Source organism: Monodelphis domestica, chromosome 7 (assembly GCF_027887165.1).
Source record: "Monodelphis domestica isolate mMonDom1 chromosome 7, mMonDom1.pri, whole genome shotgun sequence".
Taxonomy (NCBI): domain Eukaryota; kingdom Metazoa; phylum Chordata; class Mammalia; order Didelphimorphia; family Didelphidae; genus Monodelphis; species Monodelphis domestica.
In genome coordinates, this window is record NC_077233.1 from 149,272,763 (window position 1) to 149,298,849 (window position 26,087).

The 26,087-nt window shown below is 48.1% G+C and overlaps 1 protein-coding gene across 3 annotated transcripts in view; it reads right to left on the reverse strand.

Annotated features, from left to right (window-relative positions):
- The window catches only part of CORO7 (coronin 7), a 155,328-nt gene that overhangs the window by 71,358 nt on the left and 57,883 nt on the right, over nucleotides 1–26,087 (reverse strand). For all 3 annotated transcript variants that reach the window (XM_056805820.1, XM_007499068.2, XM_007499069.2), the window contains exons 7-9: nucleotides 21,247–21,297; nucleotides 10,840–10,926; nucleotides 10,071–10,153 (exon numbers count right to left, since the gene is read on the reverse strand). In XM_056805820.1, coding sequence (XP_056661798.1) covers nucleotides 10,071–10,153; nucleotides 10,840–10,926; nucleotides 21,247–21,297 — 221 coding nt within the window. The remainder of the gene's footprint in view (nucleotides 1–10,070; nucleotides 10,154–10,839; nucleotides 10,927–21,246; nucleotides 21,298–26,087) is intronic.

The window sequence follows — 26,087 nt, forward strand, 5'->3', positions numbered from 1 at the left end:
GAGGCCATATTTGAATTCGTGTCACTCTGTCCAAAGCACCGTCACCTCACTGTTAAGACAGAGCCCAAAGCCACACAGGTCCAATCTAGCATGGCCATGGCCCTGGCTCTTCAATTTCCTCCATGTCCTGTCTGGCACCAGTTTCCTTTCAAGCCAGGGATGGACTAGTGCTAGCTGTGTCTGCCTCTGCCCAGAGGCACTCTGGGAGGATCTAACTTGCTCTCTTCTCACCAATGGCTAACTGCTTCCAGAGGCTAGGGAACTCTCGTGCGAGGTTCTGGCTAGGCCCAGTGAAGGATGCCAGTCGATCTCTTTCCCATAACATCCCCTGGAGCTCTGTGGAGCTAGAGGATACTAGCATGAGCAGTTCCTGTTTCTGTCTCACAGACTGGGACTTAGCTGGTGCTTAATTTTCTTTGGGGGGATACATCACTGTTATGCCAACTTTTTTTTTACTCTGGACAACAGGAGAAAATGTCCTTTTCTCTAGGACCCTTAGGGTGCTCCTGGCCCCAAGCCTCATTTTCCCCTGGTGTTTCAGGAAGAAAACCTAACACTAGACAAGAGAGGAGACTCATTTCCCATTAGCAGATCTTTGGAATACCTCCTGTTATCGATTTTCAGGTAGGGAGTACTCCACACCTAACGTCTATGGAGAGGCACCCCAAACCCACTGGAATAAAGTCTTTTCTGTGTCTGTTAACCTGCCATGACCACCAGGCAGTACCTGACCTCTAGTGTTCTCAAATTTACTGACTTAAGGCTAAAGCTCTACTCTCACCCCAACACTCCTCCATCTTTTCTATGAGACAGAGGGCAGAATTATAAAAAATATTTAGCACAGTGCCTGGCACATAAGCACCTAAAAATGCTTTTTTTCATTCATTCATTCATTCATTCATTCATTCATTCATTCATTCATTCATTCCTAACACTTAAAAAGAAAAGAAAAACAGCATTTACAGAGAATACAAAATTGTCAAAGCAAGAGGCAATAAACTGGGGAGAAAGAGTCCTGGCTTAGGCTTGAGGACCTGGATTTGAATCCCTATTAATGTGACCTCGGACAAATCAATCCCCTCCAGGGGTATCAGCTTCCTCTTTCATAGAATGGGACAGGAGGTAGAAGTGGCAGCTGGGTTATTAGATATTCTGTAAAGTCATTCCAGGTTCTAAATCTGAGCAATTTAGGAGCCCAGGTAACTCTTCATTAGAACTGCCTCATCTGGGAAGCAGCTGGGTGGCTCAGTGGATTGAGAGCCAGCCCTAGAGATGGGAGGTCCTAGGTTCAAATCTACCCTCAGACACTTCTTAGTTGTGTGACCCTGGGCAAGTCACTTAACTCCCATTGCCTAGCCTTTACTGCTCTTCTGCCTTAGAATCATCTAAGATGGAACATAAGGGTTAAAAAAAAAATTAAAAGAATTGCCTCATCTGGTCACTAATGTCCAGTACCATTCCAGGCTAAAAACATCCCACTTCTATTAACCTGACATCTGCCACATGCCCAGGACCTTGCCTCAGGAGTAAACCCAATATATGACTATTCCCACCAAACCTCAAGCCCTATGCTTTCTTTTCCAAGCTAGTGCCATCTTGGTCCCTTTCATTAAGTTCTGGAGTCAGTATCTCCCTACCATCATTACTCTGCCACTCAAACTCAACTTGTCCAAGACAGAACTCAATACCTCTCCTCCAAATTCCACTGTCGTTGGAAGGTCCCTATTTCTGTCAGGAGAATCACCATTTTTCTGGTCATCCTGTATTGAAACCTTGGTGTCAGAGACTCATTCTCTCCCACCCCACCTATCAAACCAATGGCCAAATCTGTTGTTTGTCTCCACGTCATCTCTTACATCTGCCTCCCTCTCTACTGACATGCCCCACAGGTCCAGTTCAGGCCTTATCACCTCTCACTTGGACCACTGCAGCAGCTTCCTAACTCACTTACCTGCCTCAGAACTTGCCCCCACTCTAATCCCTTTCTTTAAATCCATACATTATATCTTAGAGTGAATACTAAGTATCAATTCCAAGACAGAGGAGAGGTAAGGGCCAGGTAACTGGGGTTAAGTGACTTGCCCTGGGTCACACACTTGAACCCAGGACCTTCTGTCTCCAGGCCTGGTACTCTATCCACTACCTAGGTACCCCTCTAATCCACTCTGTACATAGTTCAGGTCTGACTCTGTTGCTCCTTTGCTAAATAAACTCCAATGGCTCTCAGGTGCTTTTAAGATCAAATCTAAGTTCCTGTTTGGCTTTTATGGTCCTTCAAAAACCTGGTCCCAACCTACTTTTCCGGTCTTCATCACATGAAGACTTTTCACCCATTACTTTGTGTTTATTCTGGATAGTCTTACAAACATATATGTTGCCTCCTCCAAAAGAGTTTAAGTCCCTTAATGACAAGGTCAATTAATTTTGATTTTTTTATCCCCAGTGATTGGGCACATCCTAGGCAATTCTCTTACTATCTCCTGTTGATTCCCTCTACATACACAGAAAATACATACATAATACGTATCTTAGTTTTAGGCTTCCTGCCATACATAATTCACTATCCATTTAAAGTGTTAACAGGTGCCCCAGTCCTGAGAATTGAGATGAAGCGAGATGACCCTGTGCCAGGAATGCTCAAGAAGGGACTCCAATTCCAGGATAGGGTTAGACTTCCTGAGTCTACATTTATGTGGTCAGGTTTCATACCCTTAAACCAACATCTCCCCTATGTTTCAAACATTGCCCCTACTCTTCTCCCTTTCTGCTTTCTTTTACCAAAGAACTCCCAATTCCAGGTTCTATAAATCCACCTGAATCAGTTCCAGGGCCTTTGCCCACTCCCCTAAACTCTGGGATTCACCTGAGAACTCTAACTTAATTTCATCTTCTTGAATTCCCAGACCTGTGGCTCCTCTTCTAGGAGCAATGCATTCTGTGTATCTCAACCAGGAGAGAAATTTTTAGACTTAAAGAAAAAAGAAAGGCAGTAACTCAAGAAAAAAAAGGCACCAAGTAAGAAAATAATAATAATAAAGTGAGTGTCTGTGGACTGGGAATGACAAGAAATTCCAGCATTTGAATGTAATGCAATATAATTGGGCTGTAAGAAATAATCCTTGAGGCATTCAGAGAAATACAGGAAGACTTGCATTAAAATGATGCAGAGAGAAAAACACACAAATGACAGTGACAATCAGAACAACATTGAAGTAGAGATGACCTCAAATTGACTTTACCAATACTGGTTGCATAGAGAAGAGATGAGAGTGATGAGGCAAGGTTCTCTAAGTATAAAATGGTGCATGCACTTTGTGGTTTAGATTTTGTTTAAGAGTTTTTTGGTGGCAAGGGAGGATTCAACTGGGGTGGGGGATGGGGTTTAAACTCCCCCCCCTTTTTAAGAGAAGAAGGCTTAATAGCAGAAACCCTAAATAGGACCCTGGGGTCTAAATAGGACCCTAGGTATTAGACCCGGGAAAATCAAAGTGGGAAGAGCAGAGCAGGGGGTTGGACATGGGAATGGGCCAACAACGTCGTTTCTATTTAAATTAGTCCCTTATCCATGTCTCCCTCAATCAAACCAGGATTTGGTGCTTATGGTGGCCCAGCAATTCCTAGTGGGACTATGCCCAGTATTTTGTAAGAACCCAGGAAATGGGAGTGTCTTCCAGGAAAGCTGTCTGCTTGGAGAGGGCTGAGCCAGAAAGAATGAGTTCAGTTTGGGATAGGGAGGGGGAAAAGAGCATCAAGTATCATGGGCAGTCCAGACCAATCAGGGATTTCTGAACAGAGTTAGCAAAGTATATTTTTGAGGTTCATTGAGGTGCAGGGGGGGGGGAGGGAATGGAGAGAACCTCAAATTTCAAAAAATTTCTCCATTTTACCAACATGGTCTTTTCTACCAAAGACATCAGAGAAGCCCTTCAGAAGTTTAGCCCTGAGGTAAAGGAGGTTGGGAAGTAGAAGGCATCTAGTTTGCTACAAAGAACTTCACTGGGCTTAGAATCAGAAGTTTTGGATTCAAATCTTAACTGTGAACAAGTCATGTCACTGAACCCATTTCCTTACCTGCAGATTAAGAATAATCATATCTGATATTACCCACTACTCAGGGTGGCAAATGGGTTTTATAAAATTGTAAAGCTCCTGAAAAATCTAATCTATCATTATTTCTACCCTTAATTTCACATGATTCTCCCCAGCAACTCTGTGAGGGAGGTGCCATTATTAGCAGCATTTTTAAGGTGCAGAGACAGGTTGAGAGATGTTAAGTGACTTTCTCACACAGAGGGATCCCCCTTATGGGACCCTGAAGTCACCGATCCTGGGGATTCTGATCCCATGCTTCTTCTAGGGACCTGGATGCTCTCTGTAGCCATCAGAAATATTCAATAAGTAAGCATGAAGCAGACTAACAGGGGTATGTGAGAACCAGCTCCCACTGGCTGCCAACTGTGACACTCTCAGTGTGGGCATTCCCCCCCCACACACACACAAAAGCTATAGAATTAGGGCTTAATTTATGGCTTTGTGAAAGGTTTAGGAAATTATGGAGAAAGCAGTAGAACATATTAAATTTTTAAAATGTGTTGTGTGTATGGTTTGGTTTTCTCTAGCTAGCTGTTAAGACATTTATCAGCACATCCCTGGACAGGCAGTCCTGGTGTAATATTATTTCTTCGATTCGATAGAGGAAACTGATTTTCTGAGAAGGGATGGTCTAATCAAAGTCATAGAAAAGAACAATTGGCAAAATCCACACTTGAACTCGGACCTTCTGACTCCAGAGCTCTTTTAAATATATTGGGCTGTCTCTGTGCCCCAGCCCTCATCAGGCCAAGAGGGGAAGAAGGCCACAGGCTTTTCTTGCCTCTGGAGCTAGTTCTCTGGTTCACAGGGTTGATGTCAAAGTCAAAAGGTTTGTGGCACGAGCCATCCAGGTGGCTCATCCATCAGCTGTGTAACAGAGGGTGCAGTGCTGGTGGGGGAGGCCAAGCCCCTCCCCAGGTCGTGGCTCAAGGGGATTTCCTGAAAGGCTGAGTTCCATTAAAGAAGGGGGAGGGAGAAAGGCCTCCCTTCCCCCCACGAAAGGGAGGGAGCCTGCTGGGACTAGCTGTCAAAGGGGCCATTGTGGTCCTGCCGGCAGCTTTGTTAAATCACCAGCCCAGATTCCTCTGAAAATTGCTGCTGAGTAAATATTTTCACTGCCAGCCCAGTCTGTTCCACAGCCCCAGTGGGGAGAGCTTTACTCCAAGGGGGCTACAGGAGGGGACAAGGGTGGAGAAGCACTAAACTGGGGCACTAGAAAACCACAAGGGTGTCCTAAGCTAGCCTTCTAGCAGGGGGCCAGCCCACTGTGGGGTGGAGGGGGAACAGATTCTCTTCTCAGCTACCTCTGAGCCTGTTCTAGCCCTGCTCAGGGCCCCAATTTCCCATTCTAGGAAATGGAGTTGGGGAAGAAGGGTATTCTCATTTCTGAGGCTTGGGAGTTAAGGGAAGACCTGGGGGCCAGAGTTGGTTAATACCAAAACCTAGTGGCCCTATGGGGGTTCACTGCAGCTGCATCCCCCCGCTGAAATATGAGGAAACTGTTTCCATAGCAACACTTCTGTGAAGCAGGCTGTGCATGGATTAAATAGACCCATTTTACAAAAGATGGAAAATGACTTGCTCAAGGCCGAAGAACCAGCAAGAGAGCTGGAGAAAGCCCGACAGTGGTGTTCTGGACCACTCCATGAGCCAAGTCTTCCTCTCCCCAGGTGATCGCCATTCTCAGTCTTAGAGAACTGTGACACAAAGGGATAGGTTGAGGGGTGTGTGTGTGTGTGTGATATTTTGTCTTTAAACAGCCCTGCTTTACTTCTCTGGCTCTGACATGGCTCAAAGCAGCAGCTTTCAGCCTGAGGTTCACCTCAGACAAGAGCCTGGCCAAGAACGGAATCTGGCATTCTAATCTTGGTATTAGCAATGACTTAGCTGTATAACTGTAGGCAAGTCACCCATTTTTGGTCCTCCTCTTCATCATGTCTAAAATAAGGGAACTAGATGGTGACGACCCCTTCTAGCCCTGACATTCTTTGATTCCATAACTCCACGAGCACTGACATTTCCACAGGAGAGCAGGGTTCCCCAGAGGAAATGCTGCCTGAATTGAAGAATGACTGACCCCCATCCCTGGCCTGGAGTCAGTGGTCAGAATTTCCAGTCACCAATGAGTAGGGAACACCCATAATACTGTGGAAAGTATCCTGGACTGAGGGTTCAAGGAGCTTCCATCACTCCAACCACCTATGTGATCTTGGCCAAGTCATATAACTATCATGAACAAGTTCTTTGCAAAATGAGTGGCCTTGAGTGTGTGATCTCCACCATCTTTCCCTTCCAGATTTAACATTCTTTGACATTTCCTAAGGCCAGAATCCAAGAGCTGACCCTCATTCCTGCCCAGATCACCCCCATCTCTAAGCCCTCTATAGGAAGGAGCTAGCTCTGGTCTAGAAGAAAGACTTTGGTGTTAGAAGGGAAGAAACTCACTATACTGCTTTAGAAAATTAACTTCTATAGAAAAGTTGTAGGCATGTGAATAAGGTACTAATCTCTTATCTACTGTGCAAGGCTGCAGTGAAAAGAAAATGGCAGACAGTGGATGGAAAAGGCTTTGGAAAATAAAAAGTGCTAGACTAATGCAAAAAATCATAATATAATATTAGGCCCAGCCATGTTCCCTAGGCATAGGCTAAAGGGATAGGAATTGGGGAGCTGGCTAGATGCAATAGAAAAACTGCCCCAGGAGAGAAAGGAGAAGCTGGGAGAAGGCTCAGGACCCCAAAGATAGCCCAACCCCTAGTCCTACCCCCACAAGCTTTTGTAAGAGCACATACTGTTCTATCAAAACAAAGTAGGAGATTTTTTAAAAATAAGGAAGGGAAGGAAACTGGGGAGGGAAGAGGAGGGAGGGAATGCCAAGCTGCTTGACCACCGGCGCCCGCTGCTGATGCCATGCAAACCATCCATTAGAGGCCGGAAATGCTTGGCCACTTCCAAGACCTAGTTGGGCCAGGAAAGAGGAATGCTCCTAGGTGGAGCATTCGGACCTCAAAGACAGCCTTGGGTGCCTGGGGTAGAAGGCATGCTCTCCCTCAGATAGAAGCTGGAGCCTGGTTGGGGGCTGTTTGATATTTGCAATAAGCCTCTAGATTTCCAAAGGGCTGCCTTTGTTAAGGGGGAAAAGCCTAGCAGTAAGGGGGGATGGGGAAGGATGGGGGCGGTGTGTGATGACTAGCGGCCCATCTGGGAGTGATTTGAGAGATTCCAGAGCTCACTGGCCCCGGGCAGCCTGCTGGGCTATTCTTAAACCCTGTAATTATGGGATCAGCACCGTCCAGTGGTACTGTGGGTCCTAGAACCATTAACCCCTGGAGAGGCCCAGGGGATCAGGCCATGTTGTTGCTAGGGCAGGGGTAACTGGGGGGGAGGGGGAGAAGGGAAACAAGAGTTGAGGTAGGAGGGGGAGAAGAACCACAGCATTTAGTATCACATGTGCCGGGAGCAGAGCCCAGAAGGCAGGAAACGGTGGGTGGAGGGCAGGGCACCGCAGAACTTAAACACTGATATTTCAATTCCTAGGTGGAGCCCAATGGGTTATTTTTCTAGGCCTGGTCAACCCAACCTGAAAAAAGAGCCATCAGGGGGTGGAGAAGGGACAGATATCGAAGACTTGGAGCTTAGGACTGGAATAACATCCCAGGCCTGCCCTCTACTCACCTGACCTGAAAAAGCTACTCCCCCCCCCCCCAGCCTCAGTCTCCTTATCTGTAAAATAGTAAGGGTGCTAATCATATTCTCCTTATATGTGTTCCTTTTATTCACAGAGTCATTGGAAGGAAAGGACTTTGTAAAATATAAAGAAATGTGAGCTAATAGTATTAGACATCTCTATTTTACTTAGGATTCTTGGGGCTCTGCACATAGTAGGTGATCAATGAGTGTTGACTAATTCAGGAAGCCAATGCAGCTCCTGGTGAGCAGCAGGCCCAGGCACTGGGTCCAGAATGAACAGAACCAGGCACCACCTCAGGCCTCCACAGCCTGAATCCAAGGCAATGAGCCCACATGAAGTGCTTGCTGTGTGCAGGGATCTAACACACAAGGCTTATTGGAGACTCCCTCAAAGCCAAAGAGGGTCACTCCAGACCTGGAACATGGTCGAGTTCCGGAGTTACACAGTGATCCTTAAGTGCCTTCCCATTATTGGTAGAGCCTTTCCCCCTCCTGGACCAGAAGCTGAATTTTAACCCAGTACTGTTTCTCTTGTACCAGGTTACCTCCCCAAGGTCCCTTTCTAACAGTGACGTTCTGTGACTTAGAATCCTGAGGTCCTGCCTGGCAGTGACATCCTTCCTAGCAGTACTCCATGGGCTCCAGTGCTATTATTAGAAGTGGTTGGGGTAGAAAAGGAAGTGCTCAGGAGGAAACAGAGCAGTAGGCCAGGACTCCTGGGTCCCAATGAAAGCTTTGCTGACATTCACACTCGTACCTCTCCTCTCGAGATGATCCCAGAGGGGTGGACAATGCTGCATACTGAAGTCTCTTCTATTCTCCCCACCCCACACACATACACACTTTGCCAGGCTCTATGAATGGTGAAAGAAGGAGGCCTGGTGATGAGTGGGGTTCTCTCCCTCAAGGCTAGCTTAGCTCTGACTTCCACTCCAGTTGTGCCAGACTTTTAGCGATGGTGCTACCTCCCCTTCCGCCCAGCTGTGCTTGAAGCCACTTCTACTTCCCAGATCGGGAGTTCTCAACGGCTTGTGCATCATCTCCTCCGTCCCTACCCTTGGCATTCTGGTAAAGCTTAAGAACTTTTTTCCTGAATAATGTTTTTAAATACATAAAATAAAATATATAAGATTAACAAAGGAAACCAATTAGGTTGAAATGCACTTATCAAAATATTAAAAACAAGTTCATAGGCCTCAGGTTAAACATTCCTTGCTCCAAGATGAATCCAGCCAACTTCTCCAAATTAACTTATACTTCCTTAGAGGCACGCTTCACTCCAGGGAGGCTTTATTAAGGAGTGTCTTGTCAGTCCCAACCTCTCCCCACAAACATGGTGCTAGTTTCTACGCCTTTTGCCTTTGCTTACCCAGTTTCCTCTCCCTTATTAGCATCTCTCTCACTCGCCTGTCCCCCTCTTCTCTTTTCTCCTAATGCTACTTACTCATTGCCCCAAAGCTTGCCTTGGGCTCCCTCTCCTTCAGGGGGTCATTTTCGGTTCTTCCAGCCTGTATTTGTTGTTCTGAATTCTGCCTAATGAATTCTTACCCCTTCTTCAATGTTCTCTTCCAATCTCCCTTTCCTAGGAAGCTGCCCTTGATCTTGCCAGGTGGTGATGATCTTTCCTAACTTCCACAAATTAGTCAGGATCACACAATTTTGTTCTTCATCGTTATCCAGCTTCCTCCTAAGAGACTACACTTGTATACCCTCCTAGAAGGCAAAAGCCATGGATAACCTTCACAGCACTTCGTGTTGTCAATAAGATTTGACTGATTCACTCAGACCCAGCAGAGAAACTGAGGCCCGAGGGTTGGTGGAGGGTCATATTCTAAGTATCCTGGGATGTTCAATATAAGGCTGGAAGGGATTGTAAAGTTCATCTAGTCTAACCCCTTCGTTTGAAATTAAGGTCCAAAAAAGTTAACGGACTCCATCAAGGTGCTCAAAGTCACCCAGGCATCCCTAGATTTGCAAAGCACAAAACCAGCTGCCCTACACCACTACCTGGGACAGATGCAACCCAGCAGCACCCCAAGCTAAGCCAGAGGTCCTGGGCTACCCCGTCCTGAAGCCCCAGGACAAAGCTTCAAAGCCATATCCCCACCTGAGACCCCCACTTCAGGACCCTGGAGACTGGAAGCCACTGGTATTTCTGCTAAATACTGAGGACCCAGGCCCCCAGCGTTCTCTCTGGCCCTCTCCACCAAGGATTACCAGGAAGATGTCTCCATCACATATCCTAAGCACACTCAGACACACATTCCAGGGAACACAGAGGCTCCTACCCGGGGGAAGTGTGGAGGGTGAAGGAGGTGAGGGCGCTGGCGAAGCATCGAGTGTCCCACAGCTTTACTTCATGCTCCCGCATCTACAACAAGAGAATAAGCAGTACCAAGTTACGTGCTTTGACTTAAGGCCCTGTTCCTTGTTCCTTCCAAATGACCCACGCCAGGTCAGCAAAGTCTAACATGCAGGAAGAGAAATCTGTGCTCAGTGACGATGCCCACATCCCCTCCAATGGGGTTGGAAGAAGGAAGACCTTCCAGGGAGCAGGGCATGGGGTGGGGGGCTCAGTGCTGCTCTACAAGGGCACAAAGCAGACTAGCAGTGTTCTCTCCAACAGCATCCCCTCCTTCTTGACTTGAACCATCACCCCAGACTCCTTGTCCTGAGCGGGACTCGCCACGGTTCCTAGGGTCAGGGTTAGCTATTCCAAATGGAATTTGTTGATTTCGGCAGCTGGGTCCCCTGGGGGCTCCGAGACCTGGCGATGTGACTTTGGCCTTATATGGGCACAGTTGGGGCAAGGCACGCCTGGTTCCACCCACTCCCTGGGCAGACAGTGACCCCTCTGAGCTCACACTGGCCCTGCCATTGCTGACTCCCCCTCAGGCCACCGAGGGAGAGGGATTTCTCCTCCCCAAAACACACAGACTTACAAAGTTTGGGTCATTAGGGTGCCTCTCCAGAAGTTAGAGACTTAGCCTGAGCATCCCCTCCTCACTCAATGGGCTTGAGCCCTGATGACCAGTCCATTCCTTGGAGGAGCCATACCTGGTTTAATCCGGTGGAGAGCAGATGTTCCTGGGAGTTGGTCCAGACTAGTTGGCTGTCCTTGTGGTTCTCATGGCCCTGAGTGCTCTGAAAGAGAAAGTCCAATTGGGGAGAAATCAGAAATCCCATTGTCCTGCCCATTCTCCCAGAACACAGGATGGTATGGACCTTCCTAGAGGCCAGGGGGTGAGGTAGGGAAGAGAGCGGAGAGCCAAAAAGAGAGCCTTTCCCCATGAAAGGCAGCCATCAAGCTAATCATCTCTATAGGGACTATAGTGTTCTAAGATTTATAAAGTGCATTCCTTAGAACATCTTTTGGGGTAGGTCATGCAAATATCATAGCCCCATTTTGCAGATGAAAAAACTAAAGACTCGGTAAGGTGACATGACTTGTCCAAGGTCAATCCAATTCAAATCAGTAAGCATTTGTTAAGTGCTTAGGGAGAGAGCAAGGATCTGAACTCAAGGATTTTTCCTGACTCCAAGCTTGGAGCTTATTTAACCCAACCCCTTCCTAAAGACATGAATGGGGTACAGGGCCTCAGAGACAAAGCCCAGGGTGGGTGGGGGAAACCAAGACATGAGAGTCTCTAGTTATAATGTAAAGATAGCTCCCAATTCTCCTTGGCACGGTCCCAGACCACCGTCTCTCCCCATGCCTTGGCTCCTGACTAGGGATGGGGTGAATGAATCACAGACCACATATGACCCAGTGGCAGGAGTGTGGCTCCCAGACCTTCCCTTCCCCCTGGAAAAGGGAGAGTGGGGAACTTGGGTGCTAGGGTAGGAGAATGTTATCTTCTCTTCCTGCCTAGCCCTGTCATCCCCTATGCAGAGAGACCGCCGAAGTTCTTGGAAAAGGACAGAAAGCAGGGCAGAGGCCAATGAGGGCCTGTGGCCAGGTCAAGGACAACCAAGTGGTAAGGTAAAAAGAAAGTGGGGGGAAACGACAGTGTTCTTGAGAGGGGGCGGGGAAGAAACACCATCCCTTATGCTCCTCTTGCTCTTAGAAGGAGCTGTGTACCCTACATGCCACTTTCTGGGGGAGCGTCTCTGTCATCTAACCCCTTCTGCGGAGAGTCACTTTGAGCTATTCTCTCCCTAAAATGTGTAGATTTGCTCAGTCCCGGAATAAATTGGTGGCAGATCCAGGACTAGAACAGACATTGTGGCTGGGCCTGGGTATGGTACTCCTACAGTGCCATCCGGCCCAGCCTGTACCGACTCTACAAATACCAGTGACAAGGAATCATTGTCTTCCGGCACAGGCCATTCTACTTTGGAGCAACCAATGATTGGGTAGTTCTTCCTCAGTCAGGGCCAAAATCTCCCTCCTAATGACTTTCAGTCATCAATGGCCTTTCGGGCTTAGATTCGAGATGCTGTGAATTTGAGCTAAGGCAGTGAGGTGGTACAGGGGGATAGAATGGGGAGTCTAGAGTCAGGAAAACCTGAGTTCAAATCCTGCCTCAGACACGTATTAGCTTTGTGACCAAGGGCAAGTCACTTAACCCTGTTTGCCTCAGTTTTCTCATCTGTAAAATGAATTGGAGAAAGAAATGGCAAATTGCTCTGCCAAGAAAACCCCAAATGGGTTCACAAAGGATCCATCAAAACCGAAATAACTCGGCAATAACAACAAATGTGACGAATTCGTTTCTGAGAAGGATTAGAAGTGGGTGAGGGCAGAAAAAAGGAGGAGTCCACAAGAGGGAGACATGGCCTGTGGGAAGCCTCGGGCATCACAGTCCACTGGTGATCAGGTTAGCATCAGGACTTGTGGCACCTGGAGCAGGAAAAGGAGGGAGGCCAAGGAGAGAAGGTAGAGGGGTCTGAAAAGAGAACACAAAGGACACCAGGGGCAAATTCTACTTTACAACTTTGTCCAGGGCCAACCGTGGAGACAGGCATGATGCCAGACTGATGCAGTGTCCCCAGAGAAGGCAGAGAAGCAGCGCTCGCCTTTAGGGTCAGGGGGCTGCCAAATGGGAGCCTTCAGGGAAAGCAGGCTGCCAGCAGAGGATTTCACAGCACAGCCCCTGAGAGGAGCTGTGCCCAGGCAGGGGACTCCTGAGGGGGTGGGGGGCAAGAAGAGGAGGAGGAGGAAATGCGAACAGATCCCTCCCAGTCACCCGGGCCCCTGGAGCCTGAGAGCGTGGACTCTGTTACCAAAAATAGCTCACCCCAAACTGTGGCCAGCTTCCTCTGTGCTTCCCACGATCTCCTTGGGAACAAGGAAGGCAGGCGGTCCTGCTTCAAGCATGGAAGCTGATGATCTGCAAGGACTCTCCCCTTCCCCCGACCCCCACTAAGCCTGACCCCAGCGTGGGAGATGCTGCCCCTCTCATCCCCCCCCCCCCCAAGAGGGACAATCTGAAACAGCTCCATGTCATTAAAAGGGGCTTTTCTCACCATTCCCTTTCCTCCTTGACTTAACCCAACACAGGAAGTCGGTGCTGAAGCCTGAGAACCGAGCCCCCAGACCAGCTCCCTCCAGAGAAGCGGGGCCTAGAGGTCACCGGGGGACTAGAGGAAAGCTGAAGAATGGTGGCTTTCCCCATGGGGGTGACAGGTGGCCACCTACAAGGGCCACTGACTAGGGGGCCCCATTTGAGCCCAATGTCCTGCTATTAGAGGTGGCTTCCTCTCAGACCCCGCTATGAGGTACAGCAGGATAAGCACCAGATCCAGTCGGAAAACCCAAGATCAAACCCTGAATCAGCCAATAGGGTGACCTTGGACAAGTTCTAACCTGTCTCTGGTCTCGGTTTCCTCATTTATAAGAATGGAGGATTTGGACGAGCTGGATCCGGAGGCCTCTTTGGCATTCTCTGATCTTTCGGGAGAGCATCACCAGGTGATGGAAGGGGCATCAGATCTGACTTCTGAGTTTAAGCCCTGGCTCTGCTATTTTCCCCTGAGCACTTTTCTCACAAGCCCTCGAGACAGGTGAGAGAGGTAGTACTATTATCCCCATTTCACAGAGGAGGAACTTGAGGCTCAGAGTGTTTGAGGGCGTCGGGCAAAGCCACAAATCTAGTAAGTGGCAGAGTTCGTGTCCTCTCTACGAAGTCAGGTCTGGGCACTGGGAAGGGAGGAAAGGGGCCCCCAGAGCCACTCCAGACTGTCCCTCTCATTCTGCTGGCTCAGGCATCTACTCCCAAGCTTTCCAAGGTATACATTCAAAATCCCCCCTTCCTACGTCATCAGAGTGAAGGCCCTCGTCCATCGCCTTTCCACAAAGAGGAAGAAACCAAAACCTAGCTTTTCTAAAAAGGAAATTATTCCTCTCTGACTCATAAAAAAATGCAAAAGAGAAAGAGCCTAACTTCACTCCCCTTCAACTTCCTGCTCCCTTTCCTGAGGGAACAGGAGGAAATAAGGACCGAACTCGGGGCACAGGAGCTAGGCTCTGAGACTGTGCATGGCACCCCGGCCAAAAGCCATGGGTGAAGCTAGCCACGCTCAGCCCGCTCCCCTGGGAATCTGTCTCTACAGAGCTGCCCCCCCCCCATTCAGTAAGGCAGCAGCCCGAAGCAGAGCTCCCCATCCACACCCCCAGGCCACAACTGAGTCTAGTGAGCTCCACACCATCATGACCCGCTTCTTCTATCTCTCACCCACACACCCTAGACCACCTGGGGCTGTCCAGTGAACCCCCCGGGAGCCGGTAGGACGGACAGGGCCCCCAGAGCCCAGCTGGAGCTCTCTGGGGCGCATAGCAGGCATTCCATCTGTGGATCAGTCAAATCCCCCGCTAGGTCTCCATAGTAACATTTCCTGTGTGGGGCAAACCAGGGCTCAAAGGAAAAGCCGCTCTGTGGGTAAGGGCCTCGGGCTCCATCCCTGGGATCAGAGGGAAGCCTGGAGATGCAGCACTCCAAAGCTCAGATGTCGATGGAATGGCACCGACAGGAGGGCACCAGGGCACCACGCAGGCATGAAGCAGACCCACCATTCACTGCCAGGGGGCCACGCACTAGGATGCTGGTGTGACAGCATGAGATCCCTGGCCCGGGACCCCATAGATCAGGGTTCCAGGGCCAACTCTATCACTTCCTAGATGTGTGACCTTGGGCAAGTCACCAGCTCTGGGCTTGCGTTTCCTCATCTGAAAAATGTGGGGAGGGAATAGGTTGGCCTTGATGGCTTCTGAGGTTCCTTCTATTCCTAATTGTTTTTCTTAAACCCTTACCTTCTGTCCTAGAATCGATACTCAGTATCATTTCTGAGGCAGAAGAGTGTCAGAGTCAGGCGATGGGGGATAAGTGACTTGCCCAGGGTCACACAGCTAGGAAGTGTCTGAGGCCACATCTGAACCCAGGACCTCCTGTCTCTAGGTCTGGCACCCTATCCACTGTGCTACCTCAATGCTGTGTCTCTTCTACTCTTGATCCGTGGTCCTGTATGCTCTCAGCCTCAGCCTTTCCCCACTAGATCACCCTCCTCCCTCGGTTCCTTGGTCGGCCTGGGATCTGAGATGCCGCCCGCACCAAAGACACCACGCGGAGGACTGAGCGGCCAGCCCTGATGTCCTGGGGGTTGACACCCCCAGAGGTGCTCTCAGCCCCCGTCTGATGGAGAAGGGAATCAACCTTCTGCTCTTAAATCAGCCTTGAGATCCGTGTAAGGAACTCTGCACCCACGGAGATGGGCACAGGCCACCCAATGGAAGTCTTCGAAGCCGGGCGCTGAGAGCTCGGATGGCTTGTCCAGGCTCACCTGACAGGATGTCTGGTAGCAGGACGGGCCATCCTTTCTGGCTCCCAGCGCTAGAGCGAGGCTGTGGAGCACGGCCCGGCCCGGAAGGCATCAAGGGGCCCGGGCTTATCCCTTTCTAGCTCGTAGGACGGGGCAAGTCGTCTAAGCGCTCGGAGCCGTGGCTTGTCTTACAAACAAACACATGAGGAGACGAGGTAACCTCTGGGTCTCCGTCCTAGGTTTTAAGCCCCTTCCGGCGCTATTCGGGCTCTCTGATCTAAGGGTCAATCTATTATTCTGACAGTCTATTATTCTAACCCAAGGAGGGAAAGAAGCAGATGTGTGACACAACACAATCAATGGCACACACCCCAGAAACGGCTGGGGAGAGACTGACGTGTCTTATCTTCCTCACCAAGATTTAGCCACCTCCCGACCAGTACAACTTTCTCTTCGGACTCCCTGAATTTCCCCCCAAAGCCACTGCAGGCCCCCCTGCCAGCGAGCGTGCCCCGGGAGGTTCTCGTGAGAACGCTCTCCCTGGGAGGCCCCTCTCCCCCACACCAGGCCCCGCACCACTCGCACACTGACGCTGGCCAACGCTCCCTAATAGAAGCCAGGTGTGGGCCAGATGCCACGACCGGAAGTGGGGGCAGGGCTGGCTGGGAGGGGGAGCATTCCCGGCCTCTGGGAGGGTTCTGGGTCCTCTCTCCCCACAACACACACAGGAACCCAGTAAGTTAGTGCCGGGCACAGTCCTTCCCCATTCCCCAACAAGGTGTGAGGCAGAGGTCAGGTAGGAGGAATGAATCCACATTCCCGGGCCCTTTCCCTTCCTTCAGAGAGGTGCTCGAATCCCTCTGTCGGCAGCAATTCCTTCCCCTCCGCTGTCTCTCAGGGGGCTTGGAGGCCCCTTACCATTTTCTCTGGGCTGGAGGAGGAAGAGAAATAAATTCAGATGCACAGAGGGTGCCACCCAACCTGGTTGGGGCAGGACTGGGGCATTCTAGGACCCTCGAATCTAGGCTCTGATTTATACCAGTTAATCCTGCCTCTGATACTCACTCTCAACATGGCCTCAAGCAAGACATTCCGCTCTCTGGGCCTTTCATCCTCCTGCTAAAAGGAGGGCTTGGACTAATGGCCTCTCAGGGCCCGGTGACCCTCAAACAGAGAGTGCCCTGGGAAGACCTGGGCCCAGGTCTTCCCCATTCGGATCTCTATACCACCTCAAGGCCACCTGGGGCTGGGCTCTGGAGGACTTCAGGAGATGAGAGAACCCTCCTGAGAGAAGGGCAGGCAAGCCTACACTGGACACAAGATGGAATTCTCTGTGGCCAAAGATGTGGCCTTGGAGATGTCCTGCTTCAAAATGGGGCACAGGCTTTCTACAGGTTAAATTGGGGGGCAGTACTTAGGGGAGGAAATGGAGAAGAGAGTACAGGGTGTGAATTTTTACATATCAACTTCCCTGTATGTGATCTGAGGACATTTGAGCTATAGTTCCCCATCTGTGGTGAGCCAGAGGAACTGGTTCTTAATGATGGATTTACAGGACACAAGAACTATCGGTAGGAAACTCCCTCCCCCCCCCCCCCCGCCCCAGCCCTCAAAGGCCTTATTTTCCCCCTTTTTGGGGTACCCGTCTTCCCCTGTCTACTAGCCTTGTGCCCCCCTCAACCTCTACTTCTTCCTGTGGTTCCTAAGGTCACCATCCCTCCTCTCCCCACTACCCACCACATCACCACAAACAGGCCTCCCAGATCCTGGGTGTACCAGAGCCCAAAGCTTCCTAAAGTCTCCATCTGCCCCGACTCTCAATGGCCAGAAAGACAGAAGAGCAAATCAAGTCAGGACGATTTGTCTTTGGCAGATCCCTACTCCTACACAGATACCCTGTGCTCCACCCTGAAGGGAGCACGTTCAGCTATCCATCAGTTAATTCCCTTTTATTTTTATTTTATTTTTTAAATGCTTACTTTCCATCTTAGGATCAGTTCTAGAATGAAGTGACTTGTCCTGGGTCCCACAGCTGGGAAAAGTGTCTCTCTAGGCCTGGTCCATGAAGTCCCCCCATCCCCATTCCCTTTTAGTGTTTGTTGATAAAGGATGGCCTAAGGCAAGGTGTCCCCATCAATGCGGACAGAACCCTGGTGTTCTGTACAATGTGAATAGGGCTTCCACGAACAGCTATCAATGCAAACACTATTTCCCCACTGAAAATACTAAAAGATGCATATGTAAAAATATTTAATACATGCTAAATCATTTCATCAAGAAAACAGACTTAATTTTCCTTAGTCTTCCCCCAAAAAATATTTCCCTCTCTACCCACCATCCCCGGAACTCTGCTCCAAGAGTGTGCCAAAATCCCAGACCTGGAACTACCATTTATGGAAAGCCCTCTTGTAAACCTGAAAGCAGCTCGCTAGATGACTTGTTATTATTATGAGTTATGTCAGTAGACTCCAAGTCCAAAAGTTTCCACAGTCAAATGAGTTTGATCAATGTGGAGTGAAGGTGTTACTCCTCCTCGGGGGATCTACATTTAACACCAGACCAAAGACGGGATAAGAGAAGCCTTGGCAATTTAGATGAAAAAGATCTAAGGGTCTGAGTTACAAGTAAATTGGGATGGGGCAGGCCCCCTTCTCCCCTGGTCCTGCTCACATCGCATCTAGGGTTGTGTATTCACCGTGGGGCCCATTTCAGAAAGAGCACCAGCAGGCTGGTGCCCTGCCAGGACGAGAAAGGGACCGGAAATGATCTCTTAAGAGATGGAAAGAATCGGAGAGGGTTAGTCTGAAGAGGACAGCATTATGGAAGTGTGTGAAGGACCGTCCTAGGGGAGAGGGATGGAAACTCCTCGGCTTGGCCAGGAGGCAGGATGCCTGGCAGCCATGCACGGGAGTTGTAAAGGGGCAGATTGAGGTTGGGTGCCAGCCAAAAGGGAGAAGGGAGGCCTGGGGAGGGGGTGGGCTGGATGACCACTTATCTATTGGTGATGAGAAATACCATAATGCAGTAAAAAGGGTGGGCAGCTCAGTGAGTCGGGAGTGAAGAGTGCCAAGCCTGCGGTCAAGAAGACCTGGATTCTGATCCAGATTTGGATGCTTCGAGGCTATGTGTCCCTGGGCAAGTCCCTTCACCTCTGATGGCCTGACAAAAGGATCCACTGGAAAAGGCAAACTGCTCCAGAATGCTTGCCAAGAAAGCCCCACAGAGAGCCACGCTGCACAGGGTCTGGGCGTCGGACAGGACTGAACAACGGTAAAGAGAGCCCGGGCTGTGGCCTTAGAGGACCCGACCTCGACCTCTGGCTCTGCCATTTCCTTTCTGCTTACTTCCTTCACCTGTGCAATGCGGGGCTGGCCAAGATCACCAGATCAGCAGGATCAAAGGCAAACAAATGGGGGCCGGAGCCAGACCTCAGGCTCTCTGCAGTGGCCTATTCGCCGTTTCCAGGCCGACGGCCGCCTCCCTTTTCTCGTGCTTTGTGAGAGCAAACGTTTCCCAATCTGGCTTCGCTCGGGGCGAGAGGGGCCCGAGGCTCCTGCGCCCTCCCCAGCCTGGGCCGGCAGGCTTACCGAGGTGCCAAATGCTCTTGGCAGGGAGGCGATGGGGTCGGAGCGCTGCTGGAAAAGTCAGCTCATGTCTCCGAAGGCCCGGCTGGCCCGGCCCGAGCGGCTACGGACGCTTCTACTCTGCCGCTCGAGCGGCCTGCCAACGCCTGGTTCACAGCCCGCTCTCTGGGGGCAGTCACCCTGCTCCGACCCCCCGGGCTCCTGGGCTCGCCAGCCTGGCTCCAGGGAGTCAGGAAGGCTTCAGAAGACAAACAAAAGGCTGCGCCGAGAGGGGGAGGGAGGTAAATTGAGGCTGGCCAAGAAAAGAGAGGCGGCTCTCTCTGGCACCGACCCTATGGGGGAATGAGGCAAAATGAAGTTTCAGCTCTGAATGGGCCTCTCCTCCGCCTCCTCCTCAGGGCTTATAGTTTGACAGGCCTTTCTTGATGCTAACCCTCTGAGGGAGTGAGTGCAAACCCTTCTAGCTCCATTATCTGGATGAAGAATCCGAGTCTAACTGAGGGGATGTGACGTGCACAGTCACACACTAAGGGCTGGAGCCGGCCTCGGACCTGGGTCTCTGGACTCCCTGACTCTCGCCCTCGAGGTAAAGCCCCCAAAGCACAGTGACCGTCAGTCTGTTGCAGGCTGACCTAAACCTCAGGCCTTGTTCTCCCGACAGGCCGAGGGCTGCGCCATTCTCCCTGGGACCCTCACAGGGATGGGGCGCCCACCACACACGGCCCTCTCTGTCGGGGCAGCCCCCTGGGCTCCCTTCATTCTGCCACCCCCAGGCAGACATGCACATTCAAAGCCCCCCACTGTGACCTATGTGTTGGGATTGACTTCTCCCCAATCCCCCCACTCAGGCGCCGTCGGAGGAGGAGGAAGCATCCCTGGGAGGTATGAGCTGGCGGACAAGCTCCAGGAGAGGGCAAAGGCATGGAAGGGAGGCAGAAAGAACACTGGCTCAGGCTCTGGCGCCCAGCACACAGAAACTGCTTAATGTGTTTCTTGACTGACTGACTGACTGACCTGGGTTCAAATATGGCCTCTCCCTGAGACACTTGGGCCACGTGACTGAGCCTCCGTGGCCTGTGGTTTCCTCCTCTCAAATAAGGCCATGGGAGCAGCTGGCCTCTGCAGAGGGAGGACTAAGAATTCAGAGGGGTCTGAGGACAAATGGCTTGGATTTGTTTGTGTTTGTTCCTAGTTCTCCCTCTCCCCTAGGTCATGCCAAGGGGCACAGCCCAAGAGAAAGTCAGCAATTAAATTAGCTTTTCAAGCCACAGGAAACAGCTAATGATACCATGTGGACAGCCAAGCCAGAGGTGGTGCCTCAGCCTGCGGTCAAGGTCTGGACCTGGGATCCAGCTTGTCAGGACCCGCTTCCCAGAAATGGCTTCTAACCCGTCACCTGACCATCGTCCAGCCCTTCCACCTGAGCCCTCGCCCCTCGGCCGCCCCACTGGTCTGGGAAGTGAAGTCTGAGCCCTTCCCGGCAGCCCGCTCAGCTGGGCCAGTGCCAGGGAGCAGAGAGAGGATCCACCGCTCCTAATTCTAACCCGGCCAGGGAGTAAAAATGGCTCAAGGCAGACCATTCCATGTAACAAAAACATTTCCTCAGCCTCATGAGGTACCTAAGAGTGGAGGCTGCCGGGCCTCCGCATCCTGAGGGTCTTTAAGCAGAGGCCGGACGACCTCTGGCTGGGAACGTTTTCTAACGAGTTCCTGTTTGTTGTTGGGCAGTTGTGTCTGACTCTTCATGGGCCCGCTTGGGGTTTTCCTGGCAGAGACACTGGAGCGGTTTGCCATTCCATTCTCTCAATCATTTTTAGATGGGGAGCCTGGAGCCAGTGGGGTTAAGTGACTTGCCCAAGAAGTGTTTGAGGTCAGATGTGAACTCAGAAAGATGGTTTAAATTAGAGAGACATTTAAGTTCCTTCTGACTGAAGTGATGGGATTCTGTGCAGGGACATCAGAGGACCTGGGCCTGCAAATGTGCCCTGCTTACTTTTAGGGTGACCTTGGCCAAGTCACAGCCTCTTGGGGTCTCAGGTTCTTCCCCTATCTCATGAGGATGTCCCAGGACCCCTTAAGTCCCTTCCAGTTCTATCTTTCTGAGTCATCCCGGTGTGAATACCTGAGAAGCGGTGGGTTTTGTTCTGGGATCAAAGACACGTAGATGCTTGTCCTGAAAAAAAGACAAAGGAGAAAAAATCAGTGTTGTCACCACATTTTGGGAAAACAAGAGTGACCAACTCCCTTCTCTGAGAAGGCCTGAGGGGCCAATGGAGTGATCCTTGATTCTTAGTTAGAAATATAGCAGAGAGTCGACTCAGTGAGGAGTCACATGGAGGTTTGGGGTAACGAGAGACAGTGAAAGTTTGGGGTGACAAGATACAGAGAAGGACAGTTGGTTTGTTGTGAGAACCAAGAAAACCAATTGGATTCTTTCTCAAGAACATCAATTCCATCTTATTTTTCTGTAAATCATCCATGGGAAATTGGATGGCAACAGCCATCTATTGTTTCATAAATGCAGGTGGTGCAATTAATCAGCATCTCCCAATTCTGGGAAAGTCCTTTATAAAACCCATTTGCCTCCTCCCAACTTGACTGAAACTCATTCTTCCCCCTTCCCAACTTGGAAAGCCTCTACTCTTCCCTCCACTTAGAAATCAGATTGCCTAATTTTGTATCCTGGTTTGTATCCTGCTTATTGTTTTATTTTAATTAATTTGTCTTATTTGTTTCTAATAAATAAAAATCTGTCTCCCCCTGTATTCAGGGTCATTGGACTGACTGAAGAGTCCACTGACCTATGTATTATGCCAGTTTTGATGAAGAAAAATTATATAACTTTGATTGTATTTCCTAGTTATTATAAATTATCTGCCATAGAGGTCTGGCACTGATGCCTCTCTAGACCCAATTCCAGTTTTCTACTGCATCTGTACCTCCCTTCCCAACCCACAGAGCCCAGAAACCAGTCAGTCCCCATCTCAGGTACCTGGTTACCTAGAGAACCTAAAAAACTGGAAATTAACAACAGAAAGGAAAAGGCCAAGTGAATGATCCATCCTGCTGTCTTTGACCAAACACATATAAATGCACACTAGAGTTTAGGCCTTGAGCCACAATCCACAGGGGATCTGCAAGAAGAAAACAAGGCCCTCTACTCTCAGGAAGCTCACAGTCTGGTTGAGGACACAAAGCTAGCAAAAATAAAACCATTTTTTTCACAAAAATTGACCATACATTAGGTCACAGAAACATAGCACACAAATGCAAAAAAGCAGAAATAATGAATGCAGCCTTCTCAGATCACAAGGCAATAAAAATAATGATTAGCAATGGTACATGGAAAACCAAATCTAAAACCAATTGGAAATTAAACAATATGATACTCCAAAACCGTTTAGCTAAAGAAGAAATCATAGAAACAATTAATAATTTCATCAAGGAAAATGACAATGGCGAAACATCCTTTCAAACCTTTTGGGATGCAGCCAAAGCGGTAATCAGAGGCAAATTCATATCCCTGAAAGCTCATATTAACAAACAAGGGAGAGCAGAGATCAATCAATTGGAAATGCAATTGAAAAAACTCGAAAGCGATCAAATTAAAAACCCCCAGCAGAAAACCAAATTTGAAATCCTAAAAATTAAGGGAGAAATTAATAAAATCGAAAGTGATAGAACTATTGATTTAATAAATAAGACAAGAAGCTGGTACTTTGAAAAAACAAACAAAATAGACAAAGTACTGGTCAATCTAATTAAAAAAAGGAAGGAAGAAAAGCAAATTCACAGCATTAAAGATGAAAAGGGGGACAGCACCTCCAATGAGGAGGAAATTAAGGCAATCATTAGAAATTACTTTGCCCAATTATATGGCAATAAATACACCAATTTAGGAGAAATGGATGAATATATACAAAAATACAAACTGCCTAGACTAACAGAAGAGGAAATAGAATTCTTAAATAATCCCATATCAGAAATTGAAATCCATCAAGCCATCAAAGAACTTCCTAAGAAAAAATCCCCAGGGCCTGATGGATTCACCTGTGAATTCTATCAAACATTCAGAGAACAGTTGACCCCAATACTATACAAACTATTTGACATAATAAGCAAAGAGGGAGTTCTACCAAACTCCTTTTACGACACAAACATGGTACTGATTCCAAAACCAGGCAGGTCAAAAACAGAGAAAGAAAACTATAGACCAATCTCCCTAATGAATATAGATGCAAAAATTTTAAATAGGATACTAGCAAAAAGACTCCAGCAAGTGATCAGAAGGATCATTCACCATGATCAAGTAGGATTCATACCAGGGATGCAGGGCTGGTTCAACATTAGGAAAACCATCCACATAATTGGCCACATCAACAAGCAAACTAGCAAGAACCACATGATTATCTCAATAGATGCAGAAAAAGCCTTTGATAAAATACAACACCCTTTCCTATTAAAAACACTAGAAAGCATAGGAATAGAAGGGTCATTCCTAAAAATAATAAACAGTATATATCTAAAACCAACAGCTAATATCATCTGCAATGGGGATAAACTAGATGCATTCCCAATAAGATCAGGAGTGAAACAAGGATGCCCATTATCACCTCTACTATTTGACATTGTACTAGAAACACTAGCAGTAGCAATTAGAGAAGATAAAGAAATTGAAGGTATCAGAATAGGCAAGGAGGAGACCAAGTTATCACTCTTTGCGGATGACATGATGGTCTACTTAAAGAATCCTAGAGATTCAACCAAAAAGCTAATTGAAATAATCAACAACTTTAGCAAAGTTGCAGGATACAAAATAAACCCACATAAATCATCAGCTTTTCTATATATCTCCAACACAGCTCAGCAGCAAGAACTAGAAAGAGAAATCCCATTCAAAATCACCTTAGACAAAATAAAATACCTAGGAATCTATCTCCCAAGACAAACACAGGAACTATATGAACACAACTACAAAACACTCGCCACACAACTAAAACTAGACTTGAACAATTGGAAAAACATTAACTGCTCATGGATAGGACGAGCCAATATAATAAAAATGACCATCCTACCCAAACTTATTTATCTATTTAGTGCCATACCCATTGAACTACCAAAATACTTCTTCACTGATTTAGAAAAAACCATAACAAAGTTCATTTGGAAGAACAAAAGATCAAGGATATCCAGGGAATTAATGAAAAAAAACACATATGATGGGGGCCTTGCAGTCCCTGACCTAAAACTATATTACAAAGCAGCAGTCATCAAAACAATTTGGTACTGGCTAAGAAACAGAAAGGAAGATCAGTGGAATAGACTGGGGGAAAACGACCTCAGCAAGACAGTATACGATAAACCCAAAGATCCCAGCTTTTGGGACAAAAATCCACTATTCGATAAAAACTGCTGGGAAAATTGGAAGACAGTGTGGGAGAGACTAGGAATAGATCAACACCTCACACCCTACACCAAGATAAATTCAAAATGGGTGAGTGACTTAAACATAAAGAAGGAAACCATAAGTAAATTGGGTAAACACAGAATAGTATACATGTCAGACCTTTGGGAGGGGAAAGGCTTTAAAACCAAGCAAGATATAGAAAGAATCACAAAATGTAAAATAAATAATTTTGACTACATCAAACTAAAAAGCTTTTGTACAAACAAAACCAATATAACTAAAATCAGAAGGGAAACAACAAATTGGGAAAAAATCTTCATAGAAACCTCTGACAAAGGTTTAATTACTCATATTTATAATGAGCTAAATCAATTGTACAAAAAATCAAGCCATTCTCCAATTGATAAATGGGCAAGGGAAATGGATAGGCAGTTCTCAGATAAAGAAATCAAAACTATTAACAAGCACATGAAGAAGTGTTCTACATCTCTTATAATCAGAGAGATGCAAATCAAAACAACTCTGAGGTATCACCTCACACCTAGCAGATTGGCTAACATAACAGCAAAGGAAAGTAATGAATGCTGGAGGGGATGTGGCAAAGTAGGGACATTAATTCATTGCTGGTGGAGTTGTGAACTGATCCAACCATTTTGGAGGGCAATTTGGAACTATGCCCAAAGGGCGACAAAAGAATATCTACCCTTTGACCCAGCCATAGCACTGCTGGGTCTGTACCCCAAAGAGATAATGGACACAAAGACTTGTACAAAAATATTCATAGCTGCGCTCTTTGTGGTGGCCCAAAACTGGAAAACGAGGGGATGCCCATCAATTGGGGAATGGCTGAACAAACTGTGGTATATGTTGGTGATGGAATACTATTGTGCTCAAAGGAATAATAAAGTGGAGAAGTTCCATGGAGACTGGAACAACCTCCAGGAAGTGATGCAGAGCGAGAGGAGCAGAACCAGGAGAACCTTGTACACAGAGACTAATACACTGTGGTATAATCGAACGTAATGGACTTCTCCATTAGGGGCGGTGTAATGTCCCTGAACAACTTTCAGGGATCCAGGAGAAAAAAAACACCATTCATAAGCAAAGGATAAACTATGGGAGTGGAAACACCGAGAAAAAGCAACTGCCTGAATACAGAGGTTGAGGGGACATGACAGAGGATAGACTTTAAATGAACACTCTAATGCAAATACTATCAACAAAGCAATGGGTTCAAATCAAGAAAACATCTAATGCCCAGTGGACTTACGCGTCGGCTATGGGGGGTGGGGGGGAGGAAAAGAAAATGATCTATGTCTTTAACGAATAATGCTTGGAAATGATCAAATAAAATATATTTAAAAAAAAAAAAAAAAAAAAAAAAAAAAAAAAAAAAAAAAAAAAAACCATTTTTAAAACAGTTGAATGTGTATGGCGTGGCATTTTACTGTGAAAAGAAAGATATTACCCCTTGTGAACACTGGGGATCACCTGGGTATTGGGTTGGATTGTTCAGATTTTTTGAAACAAGGGGAACATTGTTATACTTGCTTTGC